General features: G+C 37.9%; 2 protein-coding genes across 2 annotated transcripts; one reads left to right on the forward strand and one right to left on the reverse strand.

The window, feature by feature from the left end:
* Nucleotides 1–4,672: 4,672 nt before the first annotated feature.
* Nucleotides 4,673–5,614, reverse strand: LOC114110040 (olfactory receptor 8B8-like). The gene has a single exon (XM_027959491.2). It carries the CDS (start codon nt 5,606–5,608, stop codon nt 4,673–4,675), a length of 936 nt encoding a protein of 311 aa, XP_027815292.2. The 5' UTR covers nt 5,609–5,614.
* Nucleotides 5,615–11,393: 5,779 nt separating this feature from the next.
* On the forward strand, nt 11,394–12,149 carry LOC114110115 (olfactory receptor 8B3-like). The gene has a single exon (XM_027959811.2). The coding sequence runs from the start codon at nt 11,394–11,396 to the stop codon at nt 12,147–12,149; it is 756 nt and encodes a 251-aa protein (XP_027815612.2).
* The last annotated feature ends 500 nt before the right edge of the window (nt 12,150–12,649 follow it).

A 12,649-nucleotide genomic window follows, 5' to 3' on the forward strand; every position in this document is an offset into this window, starting at 1 on the left:
TTATTACAGAATCTGCAATATTTGTCCCAGAGGTAGATATCTTTCCACATAGCAAAAACAGAGTAATAATAATTCCTCTATTTTCCTTAATGTTGCAAGTACATAAATACAATTGTAAAAGCTAAGAGGAAAAAGGAGAAGAAATTCTGAGAAACCTCAGGAAGAGAGAAGGAAGAAAGAAAAGAAAGCAAAAAAAAGGAAGGAAAGAAGGATGAAAGGAAGAAAGAGACTCTGAATTACAGTGGAAAATGTATCCCCTTTCCATTTAAGGTGACGATCCAGCCATGAAGAAACCCAAACAAAATCAGCAGAACAATCCAGTCCTCAAAATTCCTCACACAAATTCTGTTGCTGCCAAGAAAATACGTTCTTCTTAGTTTTCTTCACAGAAAATTGGCATCATTATTGCTTAGACTATAGGTAATGGAGTTCAAGAAGGGCCCAACATTTGCATGAAAGACTGAGATCACATTTCCCCAGCCCATAGACTACATTAGAAGCTGAGAGGTACATGAATGCTATCGCCCAGGAGAAAAGCGAAAGAGTCTTATATGGGAACTTCGGATACTGAGGTACTGAATTAGAGCTTTAGCTCTGCTCTCTGTGGCGCTGACGGATACAATACTGGAGATGATAAAAGTATAGGTGAAAGTAGTGTTGGTGTGAACCAAAATTATCATCTTATTAGAAGACAAACCACAAGCTCATTGTTGCAGGTACTGGTGCAGGAAAGCTGAAGCAGAAGAAGTATATCGCAAAGATGGTGGTTGACAATATTGGCATCATGGAAGTTCGGTCTCACCATACAAGGAGTGTGGGTTCCTGTTCCCCTTGGCAATTTCCTATATATTTTATTGCACAATTTTTATATGATATCTGATGCAAGATCTAGCTATTTTGTAGAAATGGGGTCCACCAGAGTATCTAATTCAGCGTATTGCAAAAGGTGAAAGTTGGTATCTTTTATTCTCTATTTTTATATTTACAGAAGTTTTCACTAAGTTTTTGAAAAGTGTTTCTTATAGTTTCTTTTTCTGCACTCACCCTGAGATTAAAATACTCACATGAGTAATCTATGAATATGTTCTACTCCCTCCCTCCCTCTACTAGTTAATCAACTGCAATCAGACTTCTGCTTCTAGCATTTCCATAATATTATCTTCCAGAGTTTATAGATCCCCAGTGCAAAGGCCATCTAAACTCTCTACAGCACTGAATACTCTTCTTCTTGAAATAGCTAATTAATTTTCTTGATACCAGGAAATTGCTTATTATTAAAGTTTATATGTGCCCACATAAATCCTTGTCCAGAGACAATTTTAGGATCATAGAACATTAGAAGTGGAAAGCTCCAAATCACCAAGTAACCAAATGGTAATATAATCATTTGAAAAGAATTTTAAAAGGGCATATTCTTGAGCCCTGATGTCAGATGTATTTCAACACAGTAGGTCTTAAAATGGAAAAGAAGATAATAATATTAATTATTATCCTGAATGATTCTAACACATACCCAAGTTAAGAATGATTAATTCAGAGATTAATAATTCAAACTTCATAACTTATATGACTCAGTACCAATAAATCTGATTTTTTATATAAATAGGAATGATTAATTCAATTCAGTTCTTTTAGCATATAAGTCAAGAAACTGAGACACAGTGATTGCAAGATTTTTTAATGAATAGAACACATGTTATCATCCAGCCTAGCATCTTATTTTTCATATTATTAAACTGAGGCTCTAAAAGTGAAATGATACTACTATGTAGGGTCAAATCCAGGACTATACCTCATTTACTGTAGCTTGAATGCCAAGTAAATAAATAACAACCTTCACAAAAATCCTTTTAAATTGGTACTATTATTTTTCTAATTTTGGAAATGAGGAAATAGATATTCTGAAATGTTAAGTAACATTTCAGAGTCATGTATTGAGCAAATGGCAAAATTGAAATTTAAACCCAGGTAGTAAAAATATAAACCAGAAACTGTGAGCTTGCTCACCCTAATGGGCTTCTAGGAGTCTCTGCAATTCATACCTTCATTTCCTGACTCTTAAATACACACAATAACCTACATAAAAATAAATCCATCTTTGTTTTCCATCCCTGTGCATTGAGAAATGCACTGTGGAAGTAAACTGCTACAAAAGCCATTCTAGGAGGGAGAAGTGGTAATAATTCTTAGAATGACTCACCTTCTCCCAAATATCTATTCTCTATGACTCAAGGTTTAAAATCAAATAGAAGCATTCACTCATTCCAGACATAATTATTGAGCCTTTACTAAACACCCAACACTACGTAAAGCCCTAGAGATATAACCAAGAAGATACCCAAGGTGCCTTCCCTCCCAGGGAAGACAGATAATCAGATGGCTAGAAAAGCTTGTGAAAATTGCTCTTATTACCTCATGTCAGTCCTGACTGCTACACTTCGGGTGATACAAAAAGAGCACCTAAACTTTGCAAGGTGGATTAGACAGATTTCCATTCAACTGATACATAAAACATCAACAGAAAACAAAGTAGGTTATAAATAGGTAATAAGAGCATGCTAGAAAAGGAAAGCAAATAGAATATAACCAGGGAGGAAGCCTCATTGTTCAGTGAGCAAAATGAGTTTTCATGGAAAGGTAGAAAAATGAAAACAAGAGAAACCCTCTATGTACTCCATAAGTCATCATGTGATTCTCATCCCACTTTTGAAAATCCAAGTTGAATAAACATATGTCTTATGTAATATATTCCCTTGTATTGAGCTAAACTTTTTCCTGCAAATTAATAACTTAAAATGTTCTTATCATTAAATACATAGAATGAGATTGAATATTTAAGAAGGAAAGAACTTCCAGTACAGTGGAATGTGCCAGGAGAGGGTAAGCATATACCCTGAAGGTCATCTACCCATCTTTTTGTCCAGGAAAAACCTCCTGGAGTTCTGGATAACCTAATACCTGAAGGATAAACAGGCTGAGTAAGAAAAAGGACTGTTTCTTTGTACATGAAAGTGTTCCAGACTAAGAGAAGAGCTTGTAGAGAGATAACGCAAAGGAACAAGAGTTTATTTAATTTGGGAAAGTTCAATAAAACTTTAGCAGGGTACTGGTGCCGGGGGCCAGCGTGAGGAACTCCACCCATGGCAAAGGTCATGAGGAAGGAGGCTTGGCATATGCAAAGGCGTGATCAAGCCTCAGGAAACCCCCTGTTCCTGAGCATCTACCCCCAAAACCAGAGTCTATACTGTTTCATGCTCTAGCCTACACCTCTGACTTTATGGGGGCTGTTCCCCACCGGTTCTCTTGGAGAAGGAGTAAACGTGCAGCTCCAAGTCAATAAAAATTCCTGGGTGTGACAAGCGTGTTTCAATTTACGGACTCCTCTGAAGGTTATCTAGCCTGCCAGTATAGGTTCGTCCGGCTTTCTTGCTCCCCGTTTTTCTGGCTGAATTTCCATCTGGAATGCGGGTATTCACCATGCCTGCTTATTTTGCCTGGGCTTCTAAGATTGGACTGGGGAGGCCTCAGTGCCTCCTCTCCTTCGGGAGAATGGAAAGACTCCTGTGGCCTACGTAGGTGGTGATTGGTATTCCATGTAAACCAGGTTATTCAGCCTCCTTTTCTCCACTAATTTTCCTACTACACTATCCATTTCTAATCTCTTTCTATCTGTAATTAAATAAGTTATTTCCAGGATGCCGACTCCGTCCCCACCTTTGAATCACCCTGGACCTACCGGGGCTGGACCCCAGCACTGGGAAGAAACAGGGAGGAAGGAGCTCCAGTGATAGAACATCAGGCTGGAGAGGTGAACAGGGTTCAAACAGAAAGATTCTTGCTTGGCCTACTGCGGAAATTTTGTTTTACCTTGAAAGAAATTCCAGTGAACATAGTGAACCAAGGTAAATAAGATCTTATTTGAAGTATGGAAAGAGCATTCTGGCTGCAGTGTGGAGAATAGATTTTAAGGGGAAAGATAAGAAAGGGAGAAGCCAGTTGGAAGGCTGGTGTCTGGATGAGAAATGATGAGAAATGTTCATAAGACAAGAATTGTTAGCAATTGATAAATTGGATGTGGAAGACAAGTACTGAGGGGGCTCAAAGAAGATACCAACTTGGGATTTGAGCAATTAAGTAGATGATGCCATTCACAATGACAGAGACCAAAAGAAAAGAAGAGAGTTTGGTAGGCTTGGTTATAAGTTCAGGTGCCTATAGAACATTCTAAGAGAGATATTTGTCAGTTAAACATAGGTTTGAAGTTCAAATGTGAGTCCTATTTTTGTTTTCTGTGTAGAAATTTTCCATAATCAGAACATTCTTATCTGCTATGAACTAGTCAACTTACTTTAAAAAGGTGTGAATATTCTTTCTGATTTTTAAGAGGAAGACACTGTGAAGGAAGATAGAGGAAGAAGTGAAAGAAGGAAGAAATATCTTTCACAACTATAAGAACCCCAATTCTTTGCTACAAATATTAAGTTGCATCAATTTCTTCCCAATAAAACTAAAGTAACAGTATACCCATACTTTGCAGAGTGTTCAACCCAACCTTCTAAATTAAAGTCTTTCTATTATACCTCACTTCATCCTGTGTGAAAGAACTCAATATAGGAAAAAAATATTTTGAAAGAAAGGTGTATTCTATTATCATAATTAATACTGTTCCAGTTCAGAGAAATATTTTTCTAATGAAGGTTTTTTTCAGGGCAACCTTAACCTCCTTATTTCTGAAGCTATAGATCAGAGGATTAAGCATAGGCACCAAAATGGTATAGAATACGGTGGACACTTTCTTCTGGTTCATGGACAAAACAGAAGAAGGATGAAGATACATAAATGCCCCTGACCCAAAGAAAACAGAAACAACAATTATATGAGAGCTACAAGTACTGAATGCTTTGGACCTTCCTTCTGTGGAACTGATGTGGAGGATACTGGAAAGGATAAAAACATATGAGACAGTGACGGTGAGGCCAGGCACACCAACATCAAAGCCAACGATGATGAGAACCACCAGTACATTGATGTGAGTGCTGTTGCAGGAGAGCTCCAGGAGGGGGAGGATGTCACACATGTAGTGGTTGATGGTGTTGGCATCACAGAAGGTCAACCTCAACATGCATCCTGTGTGGGCCCAGGCAGCAATAAAGGCCCCCAAGTATACAACCGCAGCCATTAGAGAGCAGACCTGAGGGGACATGGTGACCTTGTACAGCAGGGGCTTGCAGATGGCCACATAGCGATCATAGGCCATCACTGTCAGTACATAGCATTCTGCATTGACAAAGAAGCAGTAGAAAAACAGCTGAGTCATGCATCCTGCATAGGAGATGGTGTTCCTCTTTAACGCAAAGTTTACTAACAGTTTGGGGGTGATGACAGAAGAGTAACAGAGATCAATACAGGATAAATTAAAGAGGAAGTAGTACATTGGAGTGTGGAGGTGAGAAGTCAGTCTAATTAGAGTGACCAAGCCCAGGTTTCCTGCCACCGTAATTATGTAAATTCCCAAGAAGAGGAAGAACAGGGGTACCTGGATCTCCGGATGGTTAGTTAAACCCACAAGGATAAACTCAGTGACCAATGAGGCGTTTCCAATATCCATTCTCTTCCAGTGGGATCTGAAAGATAGGAGAATAGAGTCATATTTGAGGCAGAACTCAGATTCCCATGCAATCTCATGCCCAGTCCATTCAGGAGCCAAGAAGACCAAAGACTCTGCTGAGGCTTAACTATTTTACAGAAATAAATAAATAAATGGATGTGGCTCTGCTCATACCGAGAAAAGCAAGTGCCTGGAGGGCATCAGCATAGTAATACTAGGAGAATGTAAGAGTGCAAGAGAATATAAAAAGAGCATGCATTTCCACCTTTTCTTCCCTCAGTTTGTCGCTAACAGTTTTTCTTCCTTCACCTGCTTAAGTATGCATTTGTTAATGTTTACTCACCACACTTCATCTACCCTGTGCTAGCTACCAGTCCAAACTGGACACTGTGTAGGGGGTGACCATAATCACAAGTCCACAGCAGAGTTGGGGAAACAGAGACTCAAAGAGAACCTTTGGCTTCCCAAGCATACACAACAAGGAAGTCATTAAGTCAGGCCTAGAACCTGGGTCTCCTGCATAAGAAATTCCCTAAAGTGTATAAAGGTTAGAAACACTGCAAACCCACTAATCTAAGCAATACCTTAAATTTCTAATTTCCTCTCCCACAGACCCATTTGTTGTCTCTATCTCAGGGCCAGAACTGGGGGAAGATGTAAAAACAAAAAGGATTCAATACTCACTCTTCTTTGCCTACTGGCATCAGAACTGTCTTTCTGGTTTCCGCTCCACCAAGGCTCTCCAAAGAGGAAGAGATCTTCTGCTGCAAGAGACAGCAGAACTGAATTCACCTCGTCTCCTCCAACCCTGTGGAGGGGTTCAGAATATTTATAAGTCTCAGCATTTCTTTTGTTCTGAGAGTCAGTCAGATGAAGATCATGATTTTTAATTACCGCTTTGCCCAGAGGTGATCATTAAATCACAAAAAGGAATCCAAACAGCACTCTTGATTTTCAACATAATCATATGTATTTTATTCCGAGTTTCAAGGTCTCAGCGATTTGAAAAAGAGATTTTCTCAGGAGCCTCTGCATGCAAATCCTTGAGGAAATATAGACTTAGGAAATTGTTTACACAGTATGAAGATAATTTAACCCTGGTGTCTTTGGAAGCTCAATATTTTACTCAAAATTTCATATTAGGGATTTTCTCTTCCTTTGTCTTTCTTCTACTGTTTCTTTGACTTTTGGGTACTATTGCTAACACATAGCTAATGGCATTTTTATTCCTATATAAATAAAAACTATCCAGAAAGCAGGAATAGAAGGAACATACCTCAACATAATAAAAGCTATATATGACAAACCCACAGCAAACGTTATCCTCAATGGTGAAAAATTGAAAGCATTTCCCCTAAAGTCAGGAACAAGACAAGGGCGCCCACTTTCACCACTACTATAAAACATAGTTTTGGAAGTTTTGGCCACAGCAATCAGAGCAGAAAAAGAAATAAAAGGAATCCAAATTGGAAAAGAAGAAGTAAAACTCTCACTGTTTGCAGATGAAAAGATCATTACCTAGAAAACCCTAAAGACTCCACCAGAAAATTATAAGACCTAATCAATGAATATAGTAAAGTTGCAGGATATAAAATCAACACACAGAAGTCCCTTGCATTCCTATACACTAATAATGAGAAAACAGAAAGAGAAATTAAGGAAAAATTCCATTCACTATTGCAACAAAAAGAATAAAATACTTAGGAATATATCTACCTAAAGAAACTAAAGACCTGTATATAGGAAACTAGAAAACACTGGTGAAAGAAACGAAAGAGGACACTAATAGACGGAGAAATATACCATGTTCATGGATCAGAAGAATCAATATAGTGAAAATGAGTATACTACCCAAAGCAATCTATAGATTCAATGCAATGCCTATCAAGCTACCAACGATATTTTCACAGAGCTAGAACAAATAATTTCACAATTTGTATGGAAATTCAAAAAACCTCAAATAGCCAAAGCAATCTTGAGAAAGAAGTATGGAACTGGAGGAATCATCCTGCCTGACTTCAGGCTCTACTACAAAGCCACAATCATCAAGACAGTATAGTACTGGCACAAAGACAGAAATATAGATCAATGGAACAAAATGGAAAGCCCAGAGATAAATCCACACACCTATGGACACCTTATCTTTGACAAAGGAGGCAAAAATATACAATGGATTAAAGACAATCTCTTTAACAAGTGGTGCTGGAAAAACTGGTCAACCACTTGTAAAAGAATGAAACTAGAACACTTTCTAACACCACAGACAAAAATGAACTCAAAATGGATTAAAGATCTAAATGTAAGACCAGAAACTATAAAACTCTTAGAGGAGAACATAAGCAAAACACTCTCTGACATAAATCACAGCAGGATCCTCTATGACCCACCTCCCAGAATATTGGAAATAAAAGTAAAAATAAACAAATGGGATCTAATTAAAATTAAAAGCTTCTGCACAACAAAGGAAACTATAAGCAAGGTGAAAAGACAGCCTTCAGAATGGGAGAAAATAATAGCAAATGAAGCAATTGACAAGCAACTAATCTCAAAAATATGCAAGCAACTCCTGCAGCTCAATTCCAGAAAATTAAACAACCCAATCAAAAAATGGGCCAAAGAACTAAACAGACATTTATCCAAAGAAAACATACAGATGGCTAACAAACACATGAAAAGATGTTCAACATCAGTCATGATCAGAAAAATGCAAATCAACCTTACTTGAATAGATGAGTGTTCTTCTCACTGGAAAGTGAGAGACTTTGTTTCAGGGGGCTCCAAAATCACTGAAGATGGTGATTACAGCCATGAAATTAAAACTCGCTTGCTCCTTGGAAGGAAAGTTATGACCAACCAAGACAGCATATTAAAAAGCAGAGACATTACTTTGCCATCAAAGGCCCGTCTAGTCAAGGCTATGGTTTTTCAGTAGTCATCTATGGATGTGAGAGTTGGACTATAAAGAGGGCTCAGCACAAAAGAATTGATGCTTTTGAACTGTGGTGTTGGAGAAGACTCTTGAGAGTCCCTTGGACAGCAAGGAGATCCAACCAGTCCATGCTAAAGAAGATCAGTCCTGGGTGTTCATTGGAAGGTCTGATGTTGAAGATAAAACTCCAATACTTTGGCCACCTGATGCGAAGAGCTGCTTCATTTAAAAAGACCCTGATGCTGGGTAAGATTGAAGGCAGGAGGAGAAGGGGACGACAGAGGATGAGATGGTTGGATGGCATCACCGACTCAACAGACATGAGTTTGGATAAGCTCTGGAAGTTGGTGTTGAACAGGGAGGCCTGGCTTGCTGCAGCTCACAGGGTTGCAGAGAGTCGGACACAACTGAGCGACTAAGCTGAACTGAACTGAATATCCTCTGAAGGGTTACATGTGATGAATTTAGCAACATTGATATGCTTGCTTTTTTTGTATTTTTGATGTTCAACATTGACTTACAGTTTTTAACTCCTTGCTATATCCTTTATCATCTTCAATGGCACTCATACCATATCCCTTGATCTTAATATCAACATATATTATTTTCACATATCAAGTTCTATATTTAAAAAATAGTTGACCCAGTTGGAACTTTTTAATTTATATTTTACCCTGTTTTATAAACTTCTCTTCCTTATTGAGAAAAATGTGTATCTAAAAAGTAAATAATAATTAAACTACTTGGGAACCCTTAAAGGCATACAGAAGTGCAGCCACTGTGTTTTGTATTTTACCATTATTTGATGTGCCAAAAATATGTTAAAGTTGGTCACAAGATTTCCATTTGAGAAGCCTCAAAATGCAATTTGTTTCATTTTTAGAAAAAATAAACTTTCTGTCAAATTAGATTTCATTCTATCAGAATATTGTGGATAAAATAATATAGAAGTTTAAATAACACTTCTAAAGTTTACATTTGGCAATAGATTAAGGAATCAACTTAATTATCATTTCTTGTAGCAACTGAAGCTTTTTGTGTCTGTTTGGACCTCACTAAAAGAAGGGGAATCGAGTTAGGATGCTTACATGTATAATATGGAACATATTGCTGCAAAACTTGAAAATTGCTTCATCTGAAAATTTTCAGATAAAGAAATAAAGAGACCTAGAAGTAAGACTCTTACAGAAATATGTCCATGTAGGAAATGGGCATAGACAGGGAATGAAGCAGTGTCCTATATTTCCCTTCAGAGTTGAAGATAATGAAGAGATGGGAATTCACTTTGGATCTACCTGAGGGAGGCACAGGCCCCAGAGTAAAGCAAAAATGATTAAAACAATAGGTCCATAAGAATTAAAGACAGATCACACACAGGAATCTTAATTTCCTTATTCCATATATATATATATATATATACATATATATATATATGGAATCACATATATATATATATATATATGTGATCTACATCTCAGAGAAGAGACTTAGAAAGCTTCTACCTAGTTTTTAACCAACAGCATTACCTCATTATACTCACATTAACTCTCTGTGTCTAATTACTAGCAAGTGTGATAATTAAAGGCTTTGGCTTTTCCCACTGCTTGAAAGGACAACATAATCAGAAATTACACTAGATCATAAACATTTCCTCAGCATATTTCTAGGTTGTCTCCTCTTAGAATCAAGGAAATCAAGTCTCAAGAACCTGAAATTACATTTCCAGTAACAACAGAGCGACAATCAATGATAAGGGAATCAGCTCTGTGGTTTTCTGAACTAAGAAGGGTGAGTTTCTGAATTCAACTTACATACCTAATTTAATTTGCAATACTCATTCCTTGTTTTGAGATGAAAATTGGGGAACCTAATGTATGCCTAGTCTTTCTCATTTTGTGTAGTTCTAAGACTCAAGTGATCCCAGGGGATCTGTTGGAGAGGGATCAGAGAATGTTCCAAAACATGAGTGGGCTCAAATCATATCAGTCAGGAAGTTTCCTCTAAGAGGATAAAGCTCTCACTCTTTTATATTTATGGCTTTTGCTTTGTGCCAAGGGAAGTTACTTAATTCTCATAGACTATTTTCTTGGATTACAAACAGAATTCTTGGTTCTGACCATATGAAGTCTAAGGTGTATTAGAAGCCAGCACCTAGTTGCTAGGGTCACTGCTTGCAGTTCTACTGATGAGGGAAGACTTCAAGTGAATGAGGAAATGTTGAGATGAGAGTAGAATGATAGTGTCCTAAGCCGCCCCTCTTCTCTCTTGGTTTTTTCAGCTGGTATGTTTGCATATGGTAGCACTGGCCTTTCCTCTGTAAGCTGTTTGTGATATCCTTTGTGATATTTAGCTTTTAAAAGCTAAATACACATCACTGTATAGTGATAAAGGTAAAGGCAGATTCTATGGGAGTAGGTTGGGATAGTGTCAGGCATCCACAGTGTTTGTACTCTTTAGTGCTGAACTTTCCTAGTGGCTCAGTGGTAAGAATCCATCTTCTAATGTAGGAGATGCAGGTTCAATCCCTGGGTCAGGAAGATCGCCCAGAGAAGGAAATGGCAACCCACTCTAGTATTCTTGCCTGGGAAATCCCATGGATATGGAACCAGTCCATGGAGTCACAAAAGGCTCAGACATGACTTAGAAACTCAACAACAGCAAAAATACTCTTTCGTAGGATGAGACACTATGGGACGAGCTGAGTTGTTCTCTAATGGAACAATTTTCTCCTCTATCCACTGATTCCCTTAGAGAAGAATGGCTCCTGGAAATGTCTCCTTTGTGACTGAATTCAATCTGTTGGGATTAACAGACTGACATGATCTCCAACTCCCTCTGTTCTTCCTGTTCCTAGGAATGTACATGGTCACTGTGCTGGGAAATTTGGGACTTATAATGATAATTGCATTGAATTCACACCTACACACCCCCATGGACTTTTTCCTCTTTAACTTGTCCTTCATATACCTCTGTTATTCTTATGTATTTACACCCAAAATGCTGAATAATTTCTTATCAAAGATGGATATTATTTCTTATATGGGATGCAAGACTCAGCTCTACTTTTTCCATTTTTTCATCATTACTGAATGCTATCTGCTGACACCAATGGCCTATGACTGTTATGTAGCCATCTGTAAATCACTCTTTATAATGTTGTCATGTCCCTACACTTTAGGAGTGTGTTCCACCCTTATGCTTGTTTCCTACTTAATGGCATTTTCTGATGTCATGGTTCACACTGAATGCATACTGAGACTGACCTTCTGTGATGCAAACAACATCAACCATTATTTCTGTGATGTCTTTCCTCTGCTCAAGCTCTCCTGCACAGGTAGCCACATCAATGAGCTGGTAATTTTCATTGTGGTGGGCATCAACATCATTGTGCCCAGTTTCACCATCTTTGTGTCTTATGGTCTCATCCTCACCAACATCTTCCACATCAGTTCCATAAAGGGCAGGTCCAAAACCTTCAGTACCTGCTATCCCCACATCATTGCTGTTTCTCTTTTATTTGGATCATATACATTTATGTATCTCAAGCCTTCATCTGCTGGGTCTATGGATGAAAGAAGTCTCTTCTCTGTTTACACAAATGTGTTGCCATGATGAACCCTTTAATCTACAGCTTGAGAAAGCTGCTCTGAGAAAATCCCTGAGTAGGAGAGAATTTTGAATTGATAGAATATCTCTCTGTGCAGTTGGTCACAAGGCAGAAAGGTTCTGTATTTAATAATTTTGTTGACAATCTTTTTGTTTCTTTTTAACCAGGTAGAAGGAAATCTGAGTCATCTCTCAATTTATTTCCACTCTGTGTACAGCCATACTTCTCTTACCTAACCATTTGCTGAATTTCTCACAGTCTCCCATTTATTAACACTAATTAGAAAAAATATTACCTCTTGCTTTTTTTTCTCTCAGTTTGAACATATTTCCCCTCTGGAAATAGAAAACTGCTCTATAGATGATGAAACATGGAACATTAGGGTGACATAGTGTCACTGAGGATGTCTTACCTGCCACTTGCCATTGGAAGTATGAATTAGACGATTTTTCTCTTCCTGTCTTTTCAATCTTCCTTGAGAAAGACTACATCTCCTTAAATGCCT

The sequence above is a fragment of the Ovis aries genome, chromosome 21, assembly GCF_016772045.2.
Source record: "Ovis aries strain OAR_USU_Benz2616 breed Rambouillet chromosome 21, ARS-UI_Ramb_v3.0, whole genome shotgun sequence".
NCBI lineage: Eukaryota > Metazoa > Chordata > Mammalia > Artiodactyla > Bovidae > Ovis > Ovis aries.

Bases quoted from the DNA above. Each gene is read 5' to 3' on its own strand.
- LOC114110040 (XM_027959491.2), bottom strand. From the start codon at position 5,608: ATGGATATTGGAAACGCCTCATTGGTCACTGAGTTTATCCTTGTGGGT.
- LOC114110115 (XM_027959811.2), top strand. From the start codon at position 11,394: ATGTACATGGTCACTGTGCTGGGAAATTTGGGACTTATAATGATAATT.